Source organism: Phoenix dactylifera, chromosome 6 (assembly GCF_009389715.1).
Source record: "Phoenix dactylifera cultivar Barhee BC4 chromosome 6, palm_55x_up_171113_PBpolish2nd_filt_p, whole genome shotgun sequence".
In the NCBI taxonomy this organism is placed as follows: domain Eukaryota; kingdom Viridiplantae; phylum Streptophyta; class Magnoliopsida; order Arecales; family Arecaceae; genus Phoenix; species Phoenix dactylifera.
The window spans coordinates 11642447-11667742 of NC_052397.1; the positions used below are offsets into that span (position 1 = coordinate 11642447).

Consider the following 25296-nt stretch of genomic DNA (forward strand, 5'->3'; position numbering starts at 1 on the left):
TATTTTCTATTGTTAGTGTGATCCTATATCAGCATATATTATTTTTCTTGTATGAAATTTGTACACAAGTATATATAACTCCTGAGATGTACCAAATATGATGGAACATAGAAATAAAATTATTTTTTTCTCTATTTTTTTAACATGGTATCAAAGCTACTGATCACGTAACCTGCTGCCACCATCTCTTCCGCCTTTGCTGTGGCCGTTGTCGCCATGTCTAGAAGCTTTGAAGACCCCTATTGTCGATCTATCGATCTCTGTTCCTAGATGAATCAACAACCAAAGATCTTCTAGTTTTTGGTGGATTTGCAGATCCTCGGTTTCTCCGCATATTCTTTATTTGTGGTAGATTAAGACCTAAAGATCCTTTGTTTTCTAATGGATCCGTAGCTCCTCTCCACTACCTTTTTTTAGCTTCAGATCTTCAATCATCTCTCCTCACTTTGGCTTGGACCCTTTCTCTCCATCTGTGATTTCATTTGCTATCTCCGACTCCTTCACTATCTAATTTGAAGTCTCTTGCTCATCTTTCATGGTGCCTCCATTTATGAGAATCATTGATCTTTGGTTGCCTTCTCTTTAAGCTTTGTCATCACTACAACAATAATCTTTTATGTGTCTTCCGCTACCACATCATCAAACAAGTTAATCAGCTACATCGATAGACATGTCAGTCTATTACATCAGTCAGACACATCAGTCTACCATATCGACTTCTAAGTTATTATGTCAACTCCTGATCTGTACATCAGTTTTTGAGCTGCTATAATAACTCGTGTTCTGCCATCAGGCTCACGCTGCCACATCAGTTTTTGATCTACCACCATGTCAGTCTTTGAGCTACTATATCAGCTTCTAGTCTATCACATCACCTTCTAAGCTACTACTCCAGCTCTTCATCTAATACGTCAGTTTTTTGATACACTCATGATCTAGTTTCCAAATTCAAGTTGGCACCTATAATACTATCTTGAGTTTGAGAGAGGATGTTAGCATAATTTTAGGAATCATGTAATAACCTGTATCGCCCATAATATTTTTTTTATTAGCGTGATTCTGTATCAATTTATATTATTTTTTCTTTATTAGCACGATCTCGTTAGAGTGATTTGAAGAATCACATAATAACTTGTATCAGTCGGTAATATTTTCTATTATTAGTGTGATCCTATATCAGTCTATATTATTTTTCCTATATAGATCTTCTTCTAACTTAGGCACTCAAATTGATCTGACATGGTTTCTAAAAAGAAGAATTGGACCAATCTGATTTTGTTTGACACCAAACCACACGGTCCAAGCAACCTGCGACCTCGTTTGGATCGGTTCTCGGATTGACCGACCCAACCCTATTTGGCTATTTGCAGTCCTACCGTGCATCCCACGGCTCCATTGTGAATTCCAAATCCCCCCCGACGGAGGCATGGGCATCCAAACGACTCCGCGGTCTCCTCGCCGCTCTGGAGGCGACGAATTCAAGTTCTCGGGTCCCCATCGTGTCTATCCGGATCCGGATCTAATCCAAACCCGTTTATAGTAACCCGGCTTCGTGCTTTGTGGTGTAGGGTTTAAATAACACCTTTCCCCATTTCGCACTTGGCAGCGGCGAGGCGATTCAAAGAATTTGGCGAACTTGTCGTCGGCGTTGCAAATTTCGGCGTCGATGGCTTCCAATTCTTCTTCCTTTTTGGGCCACCGCGGCTTCGGTATCAGGTCTATTCGGAGTCCTTTTTGTCTTCTCTTTCCCTCAAGCCCGATCGCTGTTTCTTTATCTTTTTGCTTCGTTCTTGGCAGACCGTCGAAGTCTTCTCTTCCGCCGGCGTGGAGAAGCCATGGGATTTGCCAGTGCGTCGCTGCTCCCTCTGAGCAGACTGGTAATTTTGTTTCTCTTTCTTTCTTTATATCTAAATCCTTTATGATTGATTTACTGCTTGTCTTTATGATTCATGTGCTTATGTTGCTGATGTATTCTGCTCAGACTGTTTTAACCATCTGTGATTATATGATGGTTTGACAATATCTTTATGGAATTCGCCCGAGAGCATTCTGTTTTTTTTTAGAACAAGGAATTTTTTTCCTGTAGCTGATATATGACTCCAATACCCGTCTGGAAGTATCAAGCCGCTTGTCTGTGTTTCTAATACCCGTCTGGGAGTATCAAGCCACTAGTAATGTGTGCTCTTGGTAATGCTTCTTGTACTGCTTGCAGTATTTGCTCAAGAAAAGTTTGGTGCTGATAGGTGTTTCTGGAGTGGCTCAATTGATGTAGGTAAAGCCATGAAGAAACAATTTGATAGAAAAATATGTGGATAGCTTTGTTGTATGTGTACTAGTCTAGTGGATTGTGTCGGTATAAGATGAGTGTACCAAAGGTTCAAGTTTGTAAACTGGGCAAATGAAGATGGAATTAATAAAATAGGGTGCTTGAATATATTGAAGGGTCAAAGGATGTAAGGCCAAATGCTGCCCTGATGAGGGCATAGATAAAACTAGCACGATCAGATTGTAAAGCACTTTCTCTTTGTGGAGGGCTTGATCGTTGAGTCTTTGACAAGAATGATGCCATTATTCAGACCTCTAACAAAAGGGATAAGATTTGTCATTTATATTTATAGGCTATCTTATGCTGAAAGGAAAAAAGAGCATGGGATGCTCTAGACATATAATAACAAAGTAATTTTGCTTTTGTTGGAGAAGGTTCTGGTCCATTATTTTCTCTTTATTTTCTCTCCCTAAGTTTTTTTTTTAGTAACAAACAACAACAAAGAAAATTTTTGGCCACAAATTTTTGTATATCACTTTCTAAGCAACCAAATTGAACCTAAGGTATTGAGTTAGGATAGTTATTGCATATTACTTCTAATAGGTTTGCAACATTATTCTACTCCAAAAGAATGAAATGGATACACATAAAATGATCAAAAAAGCCATTTAGAGTCTTAACTTGTCTGTTAGAACTGTTAGGCCTTATATCAGCTATTATTCTTCTTCATCACTTGTTCCTATTAAAGGTCTTATTTTCAAGGTTCTAAATATTGATACTGAACCTTGTATCCTTTTTCCATTGGAACGGTATGATATCGATATGGTACTAGTATTGACTATACATATCGAAATTGACAGCTTCCAAAAAATTAGAAACCCATTGGTATTGACCAGTACTATCAATAAGATATTGCTGATATGCATTGGTATGGATCGGTACAAACTGGTAAGGCGGTATGTCCTAGCCATATTGGTAGGTACCCCATACTTGGAAAGGGTTCACCAAAGCCTTTCCAAATGTCTCCTTAAAACTACCATTATGTCATGCTAGGTCTTTCCTTTCTCATATATGAACCCTTGACACAATTATGATTCCGTTTATCGGGGTTCCTTTAAATTTGATCTATTGCATATGCCTATTGTATGCTAGTTGATTCTCGATAAACTTGTCCTAGATTGATGTTGCTCTTGCTTCTTGATTGCATTTGTTGTCATGCTATTTGTATTAAGTTGTTCAAGTAGCTAGCTTAATATTCTCATATCTTCCATGCTCATCTTGTTCATTTGGACACTTTTATGTACCATACCAAACCGCGGCGTAACGGAACCATGGGGAGGAGAGGGAGAGTGCCGGAGAGGAGAAGGTGAGGGAGGGAGAGGGAGAGGGAGAGATGGGCGGGGGACTCATCTGTACCGACAAGCTTCAACAGGATTGGACATTCTTCGATGGCTTTGTGATGAGGGAGAGAGGCTGGAGAGTGGTCGGATCCGGAGGGGAGGAGGAGAAGGGAAGAGAAACCAGAGTTGATTTCGAGCGGATCCACCATCGTCTTCCGCTAGAGCAATGGTATTGGAGCCATTCTAAGCCCACATCTACTGATTTCTTCTTCGAGGGTTGGAGAAAAGCTATCGAAGTTCTCATTTTCTGATTTCAAGCCCTCGCCCTCCTCTCTCAGATCATATTGGGGGGATTTGTGGATGTCTTAAATCAAGCCTTTGAACGATGACGGTAACATGTTCTATTCGGTACGCCCCAAACCAGCTGTTTCGGCATAGTTCTGTGAACCATGAAGGAAGAGTCTCAAAATCATTGCTTTGGCATGCTCGAGGATGAAGGAACTTGTCTAGCCTATTATTTAAATGGCTTATGATTTTCGATCTATGATGAGATTTGCAGAACACATGATATGGCGTGAGTGATACTTATCAAAAGGTATTGCATGCTGAAAGGAAGCTAAGGACGGCTCAAACGCTTTACTATCCCTCAGCAAACTCACAAGGTTTGTAACGAGAACCTTGCTCTAGCCCCATAGGAGGTGTGCATATGGACAACTCCAAAAACTACACCAACACTAGCCAAGGAGTGGCAAAAAGCATGCAAGAACAGAGACTAACTCACAAGCATCCCAAAATGTTGGTTGTCCCATGACTTTGTATGTTATACATGTGGGGAAAGAGGGCATCATGCTTTTGAATGCCTATGATGATACAAATGATGAATGAGATGGTGAATATGAAGAGCATGACACTAATCGAGCTTGATACAGATAATGGTCAAAGCCTTATTCCACAGAATATGATGATGCACCTAATGCTAAAGAAGGCAGTGGCTTCGAACTAACATTTTCATACTTATTGCACTACGGCTGGATGAGTTTACTGTGTCATCATTGATAGTGGGTCAATGTGAGAGTATTATCTTTCAAGAGGTCATCGACAAGCTTAATCTAAAGATAGAGAAATATCTCCAACCACACAAAATTGCTTGGTTTGAAAAGGGTAATGAGGTAATTATCTCCCCATTGTTTCGTTAATTTCTCAATTGCTAACATTTACATTAACATCATATGGTGTGAGATAACACCGATGGATGCTTGTTACATACTATTGGGTCATCCTTGGCAATGAGATCGAGAGACCAGGCTTGACGGAAGGTGGAAGACTTGCACTTTTAATAAAGATGGAGTAAAGATTATTCTCAAATCAATAATAAAGGAAAAGAAAGACTTGATAGTTGACTGGAGCACAAGTTCCTAGTTGACATGTATTTGGGCACTCCATTGTCTGGTACCGGGTTGAATATAGAAGATCTTTCACCTATCTTTGATATAATTAATGGAAGACTTCATAGCTAGAAGTGGTGACAACTATCATTTGCTAGTTAGATAATTTTGTTTAATACTATTCTGATTTCTACTGGTTTATATACTCAATATAGGTGTGTGATCCCTGTTAAAGCTTTAGATGGCATGGAGAGGATTTTCAGATCATTTCTGTGGGGACATTCATTAGAGCAAAGATGGCTACGTCTTGTTGCTTGGAAACAAGATTGTCAATCCAGAACTCAGGGTGGCAGTATGAGACATAAGCAGTAGGCTTTATTGGCAACAACTGCTGAGAACTTGATTCCTCATCCAGACTGCATATGGAGTGAAGTGATTAGGTCCAAGTATGATTTTAAATTTTAATGGCAATTGGATGGGCTATTCAGTTGGCTGAAATGCTTCATGTCTCAAGAGAACCATATGGTGTAATGCTCCTTTGGTTCAAAATGTATTTCTTTGGGTTGTTGCCTTATTGATGGTGATGGCCAATCTATTAATATCATGAGCTCTCCTTGGTAGTCTGATCTACCCTTTAGTATACGGCCAATTACTTTGAATTCTGACCTTTGCACTAATAATATGCGAGTCTCTAATTTCATTACAGATACAAATGGTTGCAATAAGCCACACTTACATTCATGATTCTTCCCTGATATGGTTGATCGTATTCTCTCAATGGTGATCCCAGTTACCTAAACTGCTAATATGTTGGTCTGTGCTGCTACTAACAGACCTAAGATGAATTTGGAGGCACCTATCATGGCCAAGGTTCACTGAATTGGTCTTGTAGGGGGTATGGGTGGTGACCAGCTCGACACGGTATGGGTCCATACTGTGTTGTTCCTTGGTATAGCAACACAAGGAGAGCTGAAGAGGGAGGAGGAGAGGAAGGGTTGGAGAGAGAGAGGAAGAGGAAGGTGGAGAGAGAGATGTTGAGAGAGAGAGAGCTCGAAAGCCCTCATCCATAGGGGGTTGCCCTTGTTTCATTTTTCAATAAGGGATCTCTATTTTTTTTTCCTGATTTTGAATTGAAATCGGCAAATGGTTTGCCGATTTCAACCTACATGAAGTCGGCATAGATTTTAATTTAGAATCGGCAAAAAAAAGTAAAACCAATGTTTCAAACTGATGTAATGAATTATACTGGTAATCGATCGGTCTGGTTCGATATGCCTCGAATCAGCCGGTTTGGTATAGTTTAGCCAACCTTGATCATGGCAACTGGGAGCAACAATTTTAGGTGGATTTGGAAATGTCAAGCGGCACCAATCAAATATTCTTGTGGAAAATAGCATGGAATAGATTCCTTTGTAAATCAATCTTGACTCAAAAAGGACCCCTCTATTATGGCTCGGATTTTGATCTTTTTCATAGTGTTGTGAAGGATGTTGACCATATCTTGACTACATGTGTTATTGCCAACAAACCTGGGAGTGAAACTCTCGCAGTTTCTTACTATGGCTTTACCTAACTACTTCAAGGAATGTAGTTCTAGCATATCTGGCCTATTCAACTACTGATGAGAGAATTACAAGCATCATTTTCTACAACGGCTAGTTCTTATGGCATGCCAGGAATGATAGAATTTCAACCTTGACAACATTGCCACTGCTACTATGAGATCGGCCATAGAATTTCAACAGATCAAATCAGAAGAAAATTTTGGATGTGAGGTAAGGTATTGGTGGTTCTTCAACAACATGAGCTCATCCCAGCACACTCTGCAACCAGTTCAATGGAAACCCCCACCCTTGACATGGTTAAGATTAGTTTTGACTGATCTGTCACCAACACAAGAGAAGTATCATAAGTAATTGTCAAGGAAGGATGTTATATGCCTGATACATCCACTTATCTCCATGCAATGTGCCAGAATCTGAATTGCGTGGTTTATGGGGAGGACTTAATGCAGCTGTTCATCATCTCCAAGTTTCAAGAATCTGGATTGAAGGGGGTTTGGCAGTAGTTGTCCATTGGTTATGACAAATTGAGGAGCGGAGATCTCAATCTTAATTCCGTGGTTTGTGGGGAGGACTTAATGCAGCTGTCCATCGTCTCCAAGTTTCAAGAATCTGGATTGAAGGGGGTTTGGCAGTAGTTGTCATCGGTTACGACGATGTGAGGAGCAGAGATCTCAAGAGCACCCACAGCTGAAGGATATGGCCAACACTCCCTGACATCTAAGTCATGTGTACAGGGAAGGTAACCAGCCAGCAGATTGTCTTCTAGTAGTGGGGAAATTTTTTGTATTTGATTAGGCGATTTCATTCCCCCCTGATCTAAATTATATGATTGTAGCGGATTCTTTGGGCACTAGTTTTATAAGATCCTGAGACAATCTCCCTTCTATCCCCCTAACAAAATAAACACAAGTTAAACATTTAGGTTAAATTTAAGATATTTGGAAATTTACATTTATATGGGGTCCATGTTCCATCTAAGTTGTGTTTTCACTGTCTAAAGTGTTAAATATTTGATTGACATTCTAGAATGGTTCAGAGAACAAATTTCTTGTCATACTTTTTGCAAATCAAATGATTAAAATTAGTAACAATCAACAAATATGCTTTAGGTAACATCATCCTTGAATTGAAATTTCGAGCCGCATTTTTAAACTGAGCAAATATTTAGAAAACATGCTTTGAATTACAAAATCTTGAGTGCTGAAACTTCTGTCGATTGTAGGTTCTACATAGTTCAATGACTGCAACTTTGGCAAAATTGCATACCCATTCATGTTCTTTCTTCTTATGTCTTCTTCATAAATCTCATGGGTGCAGCATTTTGTCCACTAATAATGTTCATCACCTACTTCTGTTTCTGCTTGTGTTTAAAATAATGCCTACCTTGTTCTTTTAGAATTTTGTTTTATGATTTTGAGGGTGCCTACAAAGCACTAAAAGGCAGTTGGTTTGTTCTGAAGCTTACAACACGAAAGTTTCTCGAAATGCAAATATGGCAAAACTTCAAGCTGGTTATCTGTTCCCAGAGGTAAGTAGTTCCTTTTCTTTTCCAATTAATGGAAAAGATGATAGTTTGTTAGTAAATTCATGTTAGCTTTTAGTCAGAACTTCCATTATTTGTGGTTTTATGTCTTAAATCAGAAACAATTTACATCTGAGCTATTTTTTTTCTAACATTTCATGCTCCTGAAGTAAAATGGCATATATAATAGCTAATAGTACATATTTATATGGAAGCTTTTTCTTATATGTATTATAGTTGTAACTGTATGACTCATGATTTGCTACACATGAACCTACCACACCTACTTACTATTGTTTGAGTTTTAATGTATCAGCAGTCATCCAATATTGATACCTTACGAGTATGTTATGGACTACCACACTGACATGGTTCACCTCCAAATGCTGGTACAGAAAAATGGGGATGCTATAGATATCGGGGGTGCAAATGGGTCGGGTCGGGTCGGGTCTTAAGTGACCCCGACGCGACCCAATTTTTTGTTTAGGTCCTAATTTTGGACCTAGATCCGACCCAATTGAAGATCGGGTTAGGTCGGGTCCATGGTTATAATTATTGACCCAACAGGTCATTTGGGTCGGGTGCATGTATACCCCGGACCCGACCCAAAAAATTCAGGTCCATGGACCCGACCCAAAAAATTCAAGTCCGGGTCAGGTTCACGTCAGGTTGGGGTCGGGTTTGGGTGCGAGTCCGGGTTATAACAGAAAATTTTAACAGAGAATTTTTGGGTCACCCTTCGTCACACCCAGTTAAACCAACCCTCATCTGGAACTCCATCGTTTGGGTCCACCCATCTTGCTTCCCCTCCTCGCATTCTATTCACAGGTGGTGGTCCTGGTGGCTGCAGAGACGTATGGAAGAGAACTCCATGAAACCAACATTATGTGGATCGGAGCGTTGAAAAGGACGCACTGCTCTTGGCTCTGAGCCAGACCATCACCCCCGAAGAGCTCCACGCTATGATGTCTCCTTATCTCGGCACCCCCGACGGCTGCCACCATTAGCTCTCCCCTCGCTTCATGGTCTCCCTCCTCTCCCGTGAGCCCGACTAACGCCGCTCCCTCGCCCTGCTCGACTGGATGCTCGATGTCGCCTCCTACCCGCCTTCCGTCTTCGCCTTCAACGTCGTCCTCCGCAACGCCCTATGCGCCTGCCAATTCACCCTTGCCCTCAGCCTCCATGAGATGTGCCTCTTCCTCTCCCTCTCCCCCGACGCTGTCACCTACTCCACCCTCATCTCTGCCCTCGGCCAAGTCGGCCACCTCGACGCTGCTCTCTCCCTCCCCCTCCTCGACGTTGATGGTGTCTCCCCGGACCTCCCCCTCACCACCCTCATCGACCTCGCCTGCAAGCTCGACAACCACTCCAAGGCCCTCTCCCTCTTCTCCCGCCTCAGTTGCGCCCAGATCTCGTAAATTTTTAAGTCAAGTAAAGGCGTCTCTAAACCAATGCTCAAAGGATCATCCAACAATCCTGCCATTTTCCTCTCCCAAGCCTCGTTACCTGCCCGCAGTCGTACCTTCTTCGCCCCTTCAACCTCAGCTTCAAGAGACGACGGTAATCCACCACCTCCGCCACTTTCATGCGACTGATGGCGAATTTTTACTGTATTGCTGCCTCTCAGGAAGGATAGCATGCTTCTTACACCACCACTTCTATGATAAGAGACTACTCTTCTACTTTGAAAGCACTATAGCTAACCCGTTGTTTGGTATCAAGTGGTTGGTTGGCAAAGAATAAGAAGCAAAAAGCAACTAAGCTTTAGATTTGCTTTAGTTGCCGCCAAGGTTCACCGTGTCGGTACCGAACCTCGTACTGGTGCCACACTACACAATATTGGTACGATGCGGTACGGAATTTTTTTCGTACGGAGTGCTGGTACATCATTTTTTATTGGGTATCGGTACTGAATTGGTACGATATGGTACGGTATGCTTCATTTTTTTCGATTTGGACCGGTACGACGTACTATAGTTGCCGCTTTTTTTCAACACAACCGAGAATAACAACCTACATAGAAGTTTCTTGCACGCAAGGAGATGCTGCTGCCAGATGTCATGGTTTTGGGGTGCCATGATCCTTCTACCTGGAACAATCGAGGGCATCGACTAACTAACTGCATCAATCATCCCTCATTGAGCTATTAATTGCCGCCAATAGCGCTTCACTTGCATGCAAGGCGGCGCGCTAGGTAGACATGTGCGGGGATGCATTTTGAGTACTGGTGGTATTGGACAAGCTCTAGGGGAATAATCTCTTTTTTATATCTTTTTGCCTTTCTTTTTCATGGCGACTAGGAACGAGCAAATCAAGAATTTTACTTCGAATTCCGAAACTCAACATCCTGCTGCTCATGGTGCTTCACGATCAATGTTTGAAATGAATGGAGAAGTGGTGGAACATGCGGAACCACATATTGGATTACTCTAGTATGGCACGAAGCTGCCGATGCTAAGTAGGCTCCTATGCCGCTAGTTATGCCCTGCTCCGTGTTATCTCATTCACTTTATTAGTATATTTGGACATGCTATTTATATGTCAGATATATACCATGCTATATCTAGGTTTTCCAAATAGTAAGTGCTATGGTTAACATTTTATTAATTACTGTTATATTTAAATTTTAATTGTTGGTCCTCATTTTGCTTGAAGCTAGATTGCTAGAAGAAGATCAGCACATATGTTAAAGTACCCTGATGCACAGGTGATAAGCCTTGGTATTGGTGACACTACAGAACCTATTCCAGAAGTTATAACCTCTGCCATGGCTATGGTAATCCATTTTGATTCAAAGATTATGTCTATGTTCTTCTTGTAACTGGAGATATATGTTAATTTTGTAGTCATACAATTATATAATGGGAGATCCTAATTTCATGGAGTTTTGTTACTCTGATATAATCATGTGGTTAGAGTTTCCTTATCATATGACTAGGAAAGTAATGCCACACATCATGCTGCTTAAGTGAAGTCTAAGACCTACTCCCTTTTTCTATTAATCATTCTAAAAATTGCACAAGTATTTGTTTACTAAAATATTACATGCATCTGTACCATAACCAGGCAGAAGCTCATCACTCTACCCGCAAGCTGAGTTCCTTGGTCAATTTCAAATGCTTGTTTGATCATTCATTTGTCGTTCTCTACTTTTATAGCTCTTCCATGATTGTTAAATAGTTCATGAAATTGTTGCTATTAATTTGTTTATTTGGATTTGTCTTTTATTACATGCTTAGAAATAACGAAAATAAATTTGACCAAACAATACATGACAATCTCATTTTTCTAGCAGTTGTCTCTTCTCTGTCTGCTGTCCAATTTTGCATAGAAGATACTGCTATTGGAGCAATTGAGACATATTAGTGTTCCTTCTGGTCAGGTTTGAATACAGAAATTAATTTCTAAGAATGATTTTGCATATGTGCTAAACTGAACATTTCAAGTCAAGCTTCCTTTTGAATGATAAGAGACTGTTACGTGAAAGATTTGCATGCTTTATGTTTTCCTTTTAGGCTAGACAGCAATCTACTAAAAAATATACCTGGAAATAGTATTCAGATAGGCTTTATCACGTAGGAGAATCCAAACTGTTGTCTCTCAGCATCGGATAAAGTTAACTTGATCTGCTATGTGGAAAGTTCCTTTTTTTTGTAAAGAAAATCTATCATGGACAGTTCTCGCCAGTTTCCTTGTCTAGTTACTACGCTTCCTGGTTTTTATTATCTAAGAGCATAATGATGATAGAATAGATTATGAGCTATTATTTTAACTGTGAAGCGTTTTTTGTTTTTGCTGCCTTTAAAAAAGTTTTTGTAACTAACATTGATGTCTGCTTCTGCCATGAAATTAAATATAATTGTTCTAATGTTTGCAGAGGGCACATTCCCTATCAACAGTTGAGGGTTATAGTGGTTATGGAGCAGAACAAGGTGACAAGGTCGATACTTTTCCTTTTTTCTCCCCATCTTTTCTGATAATCATCTAGTTTTGTGTTTATATACTAATTTATTTATTCATGGTTGTTAAAGTTTCAAAAGGAACCTTCTTCAGTATGTCAATGCTGAGCCATTATTTGTGCTGCAGTTGAGAGGGCACTGTTTCCTGAACATGAACCTATACATAGCATAGCATTTTTGAGACTAATTTCCTGTCTTTTTCTTCCTTAGAATGGCAATTAGAGTTGTTTTCGTTCTTGCAACATTTCTGTTCCTACATATTAACATTGTATAAGATGGATAAACATGCATACCTGTCAATAGAGCTAGTGCATTTTATTTTTAGTACAAATAACTGGTAGCTATTAGTGGAACTCATAATTGTTGAACTTGTTAACAGTGGAGTATTTTGGGATTGAGGTGGGCCACTTAATTTATTCTGTCGAGACACTTGATTATGTTTACTTATGACACGGTCTACTAACTGTTAACTACAGTTTGTTTTCCTTATTGGTGATGATTTCTTTTTGCTTGCATTAACTTTGTGGACTCTACAACATGCAGGAAACAAACAAGAAAACTAATGCACCAAAACCTTTGTTCTATATGGTTTTTAACTCAAGTTTTCTGTCAATTCTAAAGTTTTCCATTTTACCAGCATGGTTAGGAATTGCTGCTTAGGTTATAATCAATTATGTAAGATGTTGCTCAGATCCTTTGCACTTCTTTACAATTCCAAGTCCTTACAAGCATTTTTCAGCATTTATTAAAACATGGAACAATTTTAGAGCCCTCCAGACCTGTAATTTTCTTTTTCTCGTTCAGACCTGTTTATTTAGTAAAACTAGGGGAGATGAGGATAGCAAGGTGATTTACAAGGAATTGATTTAATGATTTACCTACAGCTGTCATCTTTTTAATTACATTTATAAGATAAAGAAGATACAAATTTCAAGAGTCCAAAAATGCCCATGAAAGTATTTTTATTATAAGTGGTTGTTGGCTGTTGTGCAGTTAAATGTATTTTATATTAAATTTTTGATTTGGCATTTGATGCTGTTGTGACCTTTTGGGAAGTTGGGTGGAGGACATATGGTAGGAAGGACTGTAGCGCTCTTATGCCTATGCTTGCCTGGGGCCAGCATGGTAAACATGCATTGTCTTGCCGTTTTTTTGATATACATAGATGCAAAAAGATACATGATACAATTTTCATGCTAAGAGGAGATGTAATCTTGCCATGCTAGATTCTTACTAACCTCTTGCTAAAGGTCATGCCATCTCAAGAATTGGGAGATGATTTTCTAGATATGGTTGATGACTTGATTCACCGGTACGGGACCGGTATGTGGAACTCCAAAATTCGGCCATTCAACGGGATCGGTACATGATCGGTACAGGCAGGTACGGGGCTGGTACAGACCAATACCGTACCGGTACCGTCTGCCACCGATAGGCCGATCGGTACCGGTACGGCGGATCTTGATAGTGACATTAGCTTGATGGTCTCATAGCCTCTTGTACAACTACTCGAGAGATCTGTAGAATTTTTGAGGAGGATGCTTATTTTTTGTCTCATACCCGACCATGTAGCCAGTGGCAATTTTAATGATGCCTACCATAGAAGTGCAAGTAAACGTCCTTGTGTTGAAATCTTTTGGTTCTCTTGTGTATTGGCATATGGGTTGAAGATCTTTTGCCTTAATCTCTACAAATATTTAAACATTTAATTTAGAACTAATAATTAAAGAATATTTAAATATTTTAGATTAATCAAGTTTAAGATTTTATTTTTATTATTTATATTTTGGTAATTCATGTTTCAAGTTTGAGTGGAAAAGTGATATAGGATCTTACTTTATTAATTTTATCAACGATTTCATAGTAGTTTTATGATAAGAATTCGAGATTTTGCTTATGTCCATTGGTGAGCTCCACCAAAATCATGCTCTTTACAAGGGTCCATATTTTTTTATTTTTTTATTTTTTTTTTGTAAAACAAAATCTTATTTATTTTAGTTTGAACTTTTTTTTGGGTGGGGGAGGGGTGATGGGGGAGGGAGGATGGGCAGGGGATGGTGGAAGGCCCCCAACGAATGATCGGATGATTGTTAATGCACTTGGGGATCTCTTTGCAAATGGAAAAAAAACTTGCTTAACAGTGTTGGAGTAGGAAGATCGGAGAAAAAAGCAATTAGAATACTGATAACTTGGAAAGAGAGAAAAAATGACAATTCAATTTAATTTGAGATGGATTTTTAAAATGGTAGAGCACACCTACATATTGATATAGAGTTCTTCAAATGTAGCCTGAACATGTTCACATTCATTTGTTCTAAATAGAAAGGCAATTCGTCATCTTTGGAAAAATAAGGTAACAGAGAAATCGCATCATGATAACCTAGAATCAACCTCTAGATAATTCTGGTGTTGGATTCTTCAAATTTAGCTAGATTAGATGATGTTGGTCTTATGTGACCAATCCTATCAAATCTTCAGCATTTATTTCCTGGATCAGATCCATTTGCTTCACTGTTCACCTTCTATCTACTCTAAATGTGGAAGATCAAGAAAATTGGAGAAAGAGATTTGGGTGCTCCAATAAAAAATTTGGTATTTCTACCAAAAATACCGCATCATGATTGATTCTCTCAAATCAATCATATATTACAGCTATTTTTTCAGCCTTTTCCCTGAGTTGGCCTAGTTTTTTAGGCTCTAAATATGGCCTCCTGAGATAGGCCTTGGCTTGATTCTTTCCTCTTGCATTAAGTATCCTGTTGGACTGTTTTTTAATTTTAGCATGATTTTTTAAAGTGAATTATTTGGAAAGATTATTTCCTACTCACGGTCTTTCAAATCTTGGTCAAATTCATGCATCTATTTAATTCTTCAACCAAGAATTTGTAAATGTATTTTCTATTGCACAAATTGACAGAATGAAATATTAAAAATTTCAGGTTTTCTCAAAGAGGAAAATATCCCAATATTTGTAATTTAGCTGAAGTATAGGTCTAAATGGCAAATAGGAGCCACTTTCAAGGTAGATTAAGGCCCTGTTTGGTAGAGTTGTTGGCAGTAGAGCTTTTGAAAGTATAGCTTTTAGAAGTAGAGCTTTTATAAAAAACTGTTTGTTGTTTGGTAACTACATTTCTAAAGTATTGTGGTACTTTAATATGTGTTTGGTGAGCAAACTGAAAAAGTACTTTTGGTATGACAAAATGACCATAAAGAATATTGCAAAGTATTATACAACAGACCGTAATAAAATATAATATATATTAATACATAAATATATAATATAGTATAATATTACTGTAATGTTATATAATATTATTATAATATAGTAATATAATATTCTATACTATAGCATAATAATTTAATATAATATTAAATTATTTAACATAACATATCAATGATTATGATATAATGTAATATAATATTATATTTATAGTATAATACAATAATAAAGATATAAAATATTATAATTATTAGCGTAAATTAATTTTTCATAACATAACATAATATTAAATTATTTTTCTTACATCATAATTCACATGGAATGCTCAACATTGACACAGATATTTCAGCAACAAGAAAAGCAGCCCTCCTGAAGTTAAGAAATTGCATTCTTCTAACTGCGTAAATATCAAGCCTCAAAATCTAGTTGTCCTAGGGATGAAGTAATCAGCCACCAAAATAAAAAAAACTTGTACTGGAGTGGCTTACCACCATTAATCCATATCAACATCCACGATGGATGGGAGGTGACCAAACATGAGGTAGAATATTATCATTTCCTCCTCAAAATATGAGCAACTGACACACTCTCCTTGAGTCTTCATTGCTCACCATGTTCTCAGAAACCATAGATCTCTCAAAGACATCTTAAAGATGCGGACAACTTTCTTGAGATGAGGTACCAAGTAAAATTCTTCAGCTGTTCAAGCTGATCATCTGACTGTAGTAAACTATTTGATGAAAGATCAGCAGAAACTATTGAATTCATTGCATCTTGGTAAGGTTCCTTCTGCTGGCTAAAAGAGCATCTTAAACTTCAAGCACAATGCAGTCATCTAGCAACAGTTGGCACCACCAAATACAATCTTTGAAATTTATTGCAACCCATGTGAGAAAATATGGGTTTCAGCAATGCTTTAATATCACCAATAATCCTTGAATGAACAAAGGCTACCCTTGAAATGGTGAAAATGGATCTTCATCTGATATCTCACAAGAATTTGTTGTGCATGTAATTTTGACACATGCTTTATAAATAAATGGCAGTCGCAGTCCCCACATAACCGTAGGTTCTTCACACTTCTTATTGTTGACAGAAGTACAGCCCTTAGCAAGGCAAATGCTAAAGCAAGCTTCTCATTGTACCTCAAAAGCCCAGTCTCTTTATCTTCCTCGCCTAAATCTAACCAAACATCTTCAGTCACTGGGAAAATCCTTCATCTTAGCTTTCTCCCGATTTCATCTAGCCAAGAATATAGCATGCTGGCCTCTGGATGGGAACAATCTCCTGCAACAAACTCATAAGCAACTCCATCTAATTCAACCGAACTAGACTGGTTCAGTCCTGATGTCACTATGCTTCAATAAAATCCTCATATTTTGAGGCATCATCCCATCTACTGGCAGTAGCACAGATATTAGATAGTAGAACACCGCAACCAGATTGCTGATGCTCTAGTTTGAGAACTTGACTTCTCACTTTATCTACAATTCTGATCTCTATGTGAATCCTACAAGCACCAAGAAGGCACCCAACACCATCACATCTGGCTTCATTGTCATGCTTCTGACGATCCCTTCTGCCACTTCCAACAACCCTGCTCAAATCAACAAATCAACTATGCAACCATAATGCTTCATCTCAGGCTGAACCCCATAAACTTTTGACATATTCGCAAGGTACCTGCACCCTTCATCCACCAACCCACTGTGAGTACATGCAGTTAACATCCCCACAAAGGTTATGCCATTGGGCTTTGTCCCTGATCTCTGCATCAACTCAAATGCTTCAAGAGACTCACAAGCTGCCACATTAATCGCTAACCCTATGATCGGAGCATTCCACCTAGAAATAATCTTTCTAGACAGTGCATGGAAGAGTTTAACTGTTGTCTCGATGCTTCCACACTTGGCATTCATATGAATCAATACCCTAGACTATAGTCATCATCCTTAATCACTTGGTTCTTGTCGATGTAAGCACGGACCCACATCCCCCGATCCAAGGCTGCAAGATGTGGATAGCAGACAAGCTGAGAGCATATTGATCATTGTAACTTCAATCGGCTTTGCACTCTTCTCCAGTTGCATCTCTTTAAAGAGGTGCAGTGCCTTCATGAACCTGTTACTCTGCATAGCCCAAAATCATGCAGCTCCCAGAAACCACACCTCTTTCTGGCATTAGATCAAATAACTCCCTCACCAAATCCATATACCCATTCAAAGCATACACTGAAACCATCGAATTTCATGACATCACATTCCTCATTGGCATCTTGTCAAACAGCTTCCTTGCCAACAACAACAACTCATGCCTTGTGAACGCGGACACCATTGAATTCCCAGTCATGATGTTCCTCCCAACTGGCATTTTATCAAATAAGAATTGAGGTACATCCAGCTCACCCTTCCTGGAATAATCCGAAATGATCACTCTCCAAGATACCTCATTTTTCACCGGTATTTCATCAAAAAGCCGCCTGGCGACCTACATTTCCCCAAATTTCACGTACCCATCGACAATCGTGTTCCAAGAGACGATATCAAATGCCTCGGAGCCGAATCAAAGAGCTTCTTAGCCGAATCCATGACCCGACGAGAACAATACAAGTTGAGAAGAGTATTTACAACATAGAACTCGGACTAAAACCCGTGTTTCAGTGCTTGGGAGTGGGTCTGCTGGCCTTCTAAGACGAGATGGAGATTGGAGCTGGTCTTGGCGAGGATAGGGACGGTGAAGCCATTGGGGAGGGAGCCACCTCTATGGTCGGAGACATTTTGTGTAATTTTTATATTTTATCATGGGTATTTTGGTCAAAAAAAACTTTCCGATGGGGCCTAAAAGTGCTTTTTCGGAAAGCTCTAAAATGGAGCTTCTCCCGAAAAACTGTTTTAGCTTTTTAGGAAAGCTAAAACAATTTTCCGAAATTTTTACCAAATACTCCAACTTCATCTAAAAGTGCTTTTGGAGGGCTAGAAAATGCTTTTTGGCTCTCTAAAAGCTCTGCCAAATGGGGCCTAAGTATCTACTATAACCAAAAAGGATGGAAAAGGCACTTAAGTAGATGAAAGTGATTTGTTGGGTCATCCCAAATACAAAACAATGAACCGAGGATGGTGCGGCTAGGTTTAAAAATCAAAATAGTGCATAACTGAGATATTAAGTGTTCCATCTTTTTTGGCCTATATGTAAATGATATTTAAAGAAATTGAGTGTTTATGTTTTTTTTTGGAATCTATTAGTAGTAAAGGGGGAAAGGACAGGGTTAACCATTTAAAGAAATATGTCTTAGATTCTGCATACCAGTCATCCTTCAGATTTTGTTGAACCTCAAGTCAGTCATATATCTCATAATAATGATCAACATTTTTTTATGCTTAAAAAATTATAAAAAATTTTAATGGTCCAATTTCTTGAAAAATGATGCATAGGATTATAGGATGTTTCCCTATGGACTCAGGAATTTAATTAACAAAAGAATTTAGAAGATTTTTAAATGTGTTGTTACCACTTCGGTGTCTATGCATCTCTGAAACTAATACCTCATTTTGGTAGAAGAATCCATGATCTATATGCCCTCTGATAAGCATGTTCTTTTTCCTTTTTATTTCTCATTTCTTATTTTGTTGAACTTGCAGTCCCTTGAACAATATTCTCAGTTTATGGACATTATTGGATGCAATGTATCACATAACTTTATTGTAGCATGTGGGCTATTTTTTGTTCTATATGCATTGGAATATTATAATTTCATTGTCATAATGGCTAGTTAAATATTTTGTGCAGAACCTAAGAGCTGCTATAGCGTCAACATTGTATGGAGACCTTGGTATTGAAGAAACTGATATATTTGTCTCAGATGGTGCAAAGTGTGACATCTCTCGTCTTCAGGTTGCATTATTTTAATTTGGGACTCAACTTTTAGTATTTTGTTTTCCTTTCTGCTGCGCCATGATCCTCCAGTGTACTGTTCACTACTCATAAAAATTGATCATCAGTGCTGAGTCATGATCACATAATGTTTAACAACATGCTGAATATTAAGTAAACTAGCCTTTGTTCTTCATTTAGAAAATCACTAACCCACGTGAAATTAGTATGACTTACCTGCTTTCTTTGTATGCAGCTACTTTTTGGATCCAATGTGAAGATGGCAGTGCAAGATCCATCATATCCAGTAAGTTACATTGTACATTTTTTTCTTTTTTCCCCTTTTTTCTCTCTTTTTTTGGAAAGTTTAACAAGTAAAATTAGTATGGAAGTTTTGCATATGCTGTATGGTTTTTAGTATTGTCATTTGGAGTAGCATACTTGATATTCATGTGTTAAAGTTAGTCAATGAAGCCATAAGCTGACTTCCTAGTGGATGAACTTCATACATACGGAAATAATCAAATTTATCTTGTCCTAAGATACAGACCACTTCAGTTAATAAAATAATATTTGTTCACAGGTGTATGTTGATTCAAGTGTTATTATGGGGCAAACTGGCTTATTCCAGAAGGATATTGAGAAGTATGGAAACATTGAGTACATGCGATGCACACCTGAGAATGGTTTTTTCCCTGATTTATCAACTGTTCCAAAGACGGATATCATTTTCGTTTGTTCACCAAACAATCCAACTGGTTCTGCGGCATCCAGAGACCAGCTAACGCAGCTTGTGCAGTTTGCAAAGGACAATGGGTCTATCATAGTCTACGATTCTGCTTATGCCACGTATATTTCAGATGACAGTCCACGATCTATCTTTGAAATTCCTGGTGCAAAAGAGGTGAACTCAATACTGCCAGCACTCTTAGTCATAATATGCTGAATTGATGATTCTACTAGGTTCTGTTTTCATGCCTCTAGCTAGCTGCTGCTTTGGGTCAATTCTTTGCTTATATCTACCATCATATCATGGATTTGTAATTTAATTATAGTTCATTCAACCCTATATGCCTGTTGCTTTGATATATAATCTAGCAGATAGAAATAAGAGACTGGATGTCCTTGTAAGAAAGCTGTGCCCATTAAATTCAAGTTATATTTAACTTTTCATTAATGATAACCAATAAACCATGTTTCTATCCATGGCTTATTGTTGTAGCCATATAAGGTTGACTTCCTCACAACTTGGTATGCATGCTAAACAGTGGTCCTAGGGCTGTCAAACAAATCGAGCAGCTCAAGTCCTGTTGGGGCTCATCTCGAGAGAAGTTCGAATCAAGCTCAGAGTAAGATGAAACAAACCAAGCTTGAATCGGCGGAACAGGTTGGAAATTAATTTCAAGCTGAGCCAAAAATTGACCTGCAGCTCCATAAAGCTTGATATATTTATATCATATACTATATATAACTATAGATTATATATAATAAACCATTGGATTAAAGCTTTGATTGGCTCCTTTTTCTTTTCTTTTCTTGTTTTGGTTCTTTAGGTCAATTAAGTATGAATTCAAGTCTGAACTAAGCTTTGAATCAAGTATGAAATCAAGAATCAGGCTTTAATTCAAGTTCAAAGCAAGCTTGGTTCAAGCTTGAATTGTTTTCAACTCAAATCAGGATTATCAAGCTGATCAATTAGGCTCATGTTTGACTTGATTCAAAATTAAGCTCGAATTGAGCTCAAATTGATTCAAAATTCATGCTTGATCTCAGAGTTAAAGCTTGAAATTAGTTTCAAACTTCAGAACCAAGCTCAATCAAGCTCGCTCAGCTGCACCCCTAAGTGGTCCCCCTTCGCATCTGCATTCCTTCTCCTGTAAGGAAAACAAGTAACACATTTAATCTTTCTTATAACTGAGTCTTGGTTATTAACTAACATATTCACATAAATATAGGAAGGACTAGGGCATGAATTGTTTCTTTGGATGTGCCTTGCCTAATGACCACATGTGTGTTGCTACATGACACCAATGTCAATTTCAGCCATATCATGGATGGAAAGCCAACGCCTTCTCAGATATTTTTATTATTGAGTCTTTTACAAGTGCAAACAGGAGACACTCATATTATGTCAATAATGATTATTTTAGTGAGCTGATGTTAGTTTGGTGCCAGTTTGGACGATTAGCAGTTTTGCAACATCAGCAGAGTGAAACATTGAGCCAATTTTAATTAGTAGCTCCTAAGTTTAGAAGGTTTCTATGTTGTATTTTGCTGATTGGCGATGTTCTTAGTTCAGCAACATAAGTTCCTAGTTACAGGTCTAGTCAGTTTGGTTGAGGACAACTAGATATAGACTGGTAATTCAGTGTTAATCATGATAATTCTTGCATAGTTAATTTTATGTTTCTTTGGATTTGTCTCTGTGTCGAGTGTCTTACTGTGTACTTTATATCCATGAGCTACCCATTGTGATCCAACAAAAAATCGGAACATCAAGAAGAAATGATGTTACTTGCAATAGCAGATTGCCATATATAGTTTTTCTTCTAATTATCCCTTTGTAAGTTTTGCTTAAATCTGTTAAGCATATTAAAATGGGCTTAAGGGTGCCTCAACCTCCACCTCAATGTGGACCAAGTATAAAGCTCGGTAAGGAACTGAATGTCAAATTTATATGAACTCTTTCCATTATTTTAAAAAGTGGCATAAACTGCAACGGAATTTGGACCCTTTTGCAGGTTGTGATTGAAACATCATCTTTTTCTAAATATGCTGGGTTTACTGGTGTTCGTCTTGGTTGGACTGTCATCCCCAAGGAGTTACTTTTCTCTGATGGATTTTCTGTCGCCGAGGATTTCAATCGCATAGTGTGTACCTGCTTTAATGGTGCATCTAATATTGCTCAAGCTGGGGGTCTAGCTTGTCTTTCTTCTGAAGGTTTAAAGGTGAGTTTAAAGACATCATGATATTTATCATTCATTAACATTACATGTCGCAAATGTCGCTCAGATTTCATTTTTGTGCAGGCCATGAAGGATGTGGTCAGATTCTATAAAGAAAATACTGAAATAATCGTTGATACATTTACTTCACTTGGTTTCAATGTATATGGTGGGAAGAATGCTCCCTACGTTTGGGTGCACTTTCCAGGTCGAAGCTCATGGGACGTCTTTGCTGAGATTCTGGAGAAGACGCATCTGGTTACAACCCCTGGCAGCGGGTTTGGGCCTGCAGGCGAGGGCTTCATCAGGGTCAGTGCCTTCGGTCATAGAGGAAATGTTATTGAAGCTTGCAAAAGATTGAAACAGCTGTACAAGTGAGTAAGAATGGCGCCATGCAGCTATTGCTATTTTACAGGAGTTTGCAATATCCTGGTATCTTCATTGACAATTGTCTTCTGTTCTATGATATTTAAAGTTTGGGCCATGGATTAGGAGAAGGAAGCAATACTCTGGTATAGAATGAGCCGTTCTCCAGAATGTAGTTTGCTCTTTGGGGTTCACACATTTATCTAGGAGGAAACCTTCTCCTTCTGGGAGTTGATCAAAGCCTATGCATGACTGCAAGACTGTTGAATATCTGCAAATAACTCTATTCCTATTGTTGGTGCAGTTGTTTCATTAATTCCCCAGTTTGACGCCTCTGATGCCCTATCAGATCTCTTGCGCTGTTTGTTGCAAATGCTTCTTAGATCCTCATAGGGTTCATTTCCGATGTGGCTTTTCTAGGAAAGGTTGCTCATGCAGTCCGGTAGATCAACTGTTCGTGGAGCATTGCAATTTGATTTTGGATGCCCTATCATTTCTCCCAAGTATGGGAAAAGGTGATTGTTTCTATGAACTGGAAATGTCACTGAATAAATCTTTTTGTCATGTTATGTGGGTTCTTAAATCAATGGAATGTATAATGCCAGCTTGGAAAGGATTGATGGAAAAGTACTGTATCAGTAGTGAATGAGTGGAATTCTTAATCATGCTAATCTGACGTCCAAGGTTTGGGTGGAATTGTTGCTGTTCTCAGGTCCAAAAACTGCATCTCTTCGGTGATGACTCGGGTAGCTAAAAGGCTGATGCTGGGGAGGGAAGGGCTTAATGTGTCACAATCCGTCTAAAAGATTGTTAAAACGGTAACACAGGAAGAGATTAGTGTGTAGCCATATTTAGCCTGCACCCTTACGTTTGTTCGCAACCCACTTATTGCTCTGTAATTGAACCTGACGAACTTAATTGTGGATCATTTGTTCTGTTTGTGGATGTTGGAATGCGATGCAGAATTGGAATAGGATCCAGAAAGAGACTATCAGCTCTTATAAGGATATTTACAGAGATTATTTAGGGGGAATAATGGGGAATGAATATACACTTCTTTTTTTGAGTTAAATTCAAAATAAAAGTATATCCATGACTTTTTATCTGAATGAATTGTAGGTTTTTGTATTTTATTGCAGCCTGCTTGTATCGTGCATGTCTTGCTAAACAGTGTAAATGCTGAATTCCCTGACTCTGACACATGCAAGTAAATTGACTTTTAGTTAACTATCACTTTTAACATTCATTTCTTGTATCTTTCTGTAATTTGGATAGAGCTCGGTCTAGGGAAAGTTAAAAATTGAAGGAGATTAATTTGTCAGCAATTAAAGCAACAAAAAAAAAAGGCAAAGAAAGTGAATCCGTATGAGAATGGTTAGGCTTTCTTTTATTGTTTCAATCGTTGACAAAGATCTCCTCCAAGTTTACTATTCTTTGTACCTTGATCTGGTTGCGGTTGCAACAAATTCAGGAAAAGTGGGCCTCGATATGTTCCAATATATCTACCTGAAAATGAAAAAAAGGACTTTTCTGAGATTTCTGAAATTGGTTATGCTTTGTGACTTTGACTTACTATGCACTATGATTTTTTTTTTTTTTTTCCATTTCCCTTTCAACTTTATTAAAGATTAGCTGACATTTTTTGAAAGTTCGATTTTTTCAATGAAATTTAGCAACAAAAGAATGGTTTTCAATGTCTTTTTCCTATGAACTGGATTTTCTAATAAACCCCACTTAATCTTTACTTTATCTTCAAAAAGATATAAATTTGAAGGGATATATTAGTCTCTCTTCTTACCTAAGTTGTTTATGTATGGTTTTGGGCCAAAGTTTGTGCACAGATCCGCTTGCTTGGGTGATTTTCTTTCTACAATTCGGAACCAATATTTAAATTGACATGGTAAAGAATGATGTTCATAACAAAAGTTTGCATGAGAAAAATTAACTTGATTTTTCAAATTTAAATTATTGAATTTTAAATTATGATGAAAAAGAATAAAAGGTTGATTGTGTCTCATCAATATCCTTTTTCTTATTTAGTTGATTTACTCATTTTAAGTGTAATTTCACTAGAGTTAGGAATTAATATTTAATTTCATATCATCAAGAATGACTTTCTTAGCAAAAGTGTGCATGAAAACAATTAATTTAAAATTTTTGAAATTTAAACATTTACTTCTAATTTGTTATACATTGGGATTGTCTCTCCCCATTTAATTAGATTTACTTATTTTTTAGTGTAATATTTAGTTGATTTTCTTACTAGAGGTAGAAATTAATATGTAATTTTCTAGGGCAAAAGTTTGCCCTAGAATGATTCTCTTAAAATTTTTGAATTTTAAACCTTAGATTTTAATTTACTATAAAAGATTAAATAGAGATCATCTCATCCCTTTTATTTTTATTTAGTTGATACGGTTAATAATGATTTTTATAGCAAAAGTTGACGTGTGCAAGAAATGGATTAAAAACCTTTTAAACTTTAAATATTTAGTTTTAATTAATCTATCTAAAAAAAGATTGAAAAACGGAGGTACTTTGAAGTACCTCATTCTCTCTCTTTCCTCTCTCCCTCTCCACCACGGTTCGAACCCCTGCCCTGGCCATAGAGGAACCTTTCAACTAACAACCGAGGACAGGGGGAAGTGGTGATTTATTCAGCAAACTAAATTATAATATGACATCCACTTTGGATCGCATCAAAAAAAGATACAGATTTTGATCCTCAAATCGATCACTTTGATCACCTAAAGCTTTAAATATTTAGTTTTAATTAATTTATCTAAAGCTTACTAGGATCATGATGTGATTACCACACTTGCCTTGTTAGGTTTAACAATGAGTTGGATGAAACATAT

At 37.9% G+C, this 25296-nt stretch overlaps 1 protein-coding gene across 1 annotated transcript; it reads left to right on the forward strand.

Annotated features, from left to right (window-relative positions):
- The first annotated feature begins 1397 nt into the window (after positions 1 to 1397).
- LOC103714929 (probable LL-diaminopimelate aminotransferase, chloroplastic) lies at positions 1398 to 23529 on the forward strand. Its single transcript, XM_039127426.1, has 10 exons — positions 1398 to 1716; positions 1798 to 1877; positions 8017 to 8084; positions 10738 to 10854; positions 11956 to 12018; positions 19044 to 19148; positions 19384 to 19434; positions 19711 to 20031; positions 21869 to 22075; positions 22157 to 23529. Exons 1-10 carry the CDS (start codon positions 1667 to 1669, stop codon positions 22448 to 22450), a joined length of 1356 nt encoding a protein of 451 aa, XP_038983354.1. The 5' UTR covers positions 1398 to 1666; the 3' UTR covers positions 22451 to 23529.
- The last annotated feature ends 1767 nt before the right edge of the window (positions 23530 to 25296 follow it).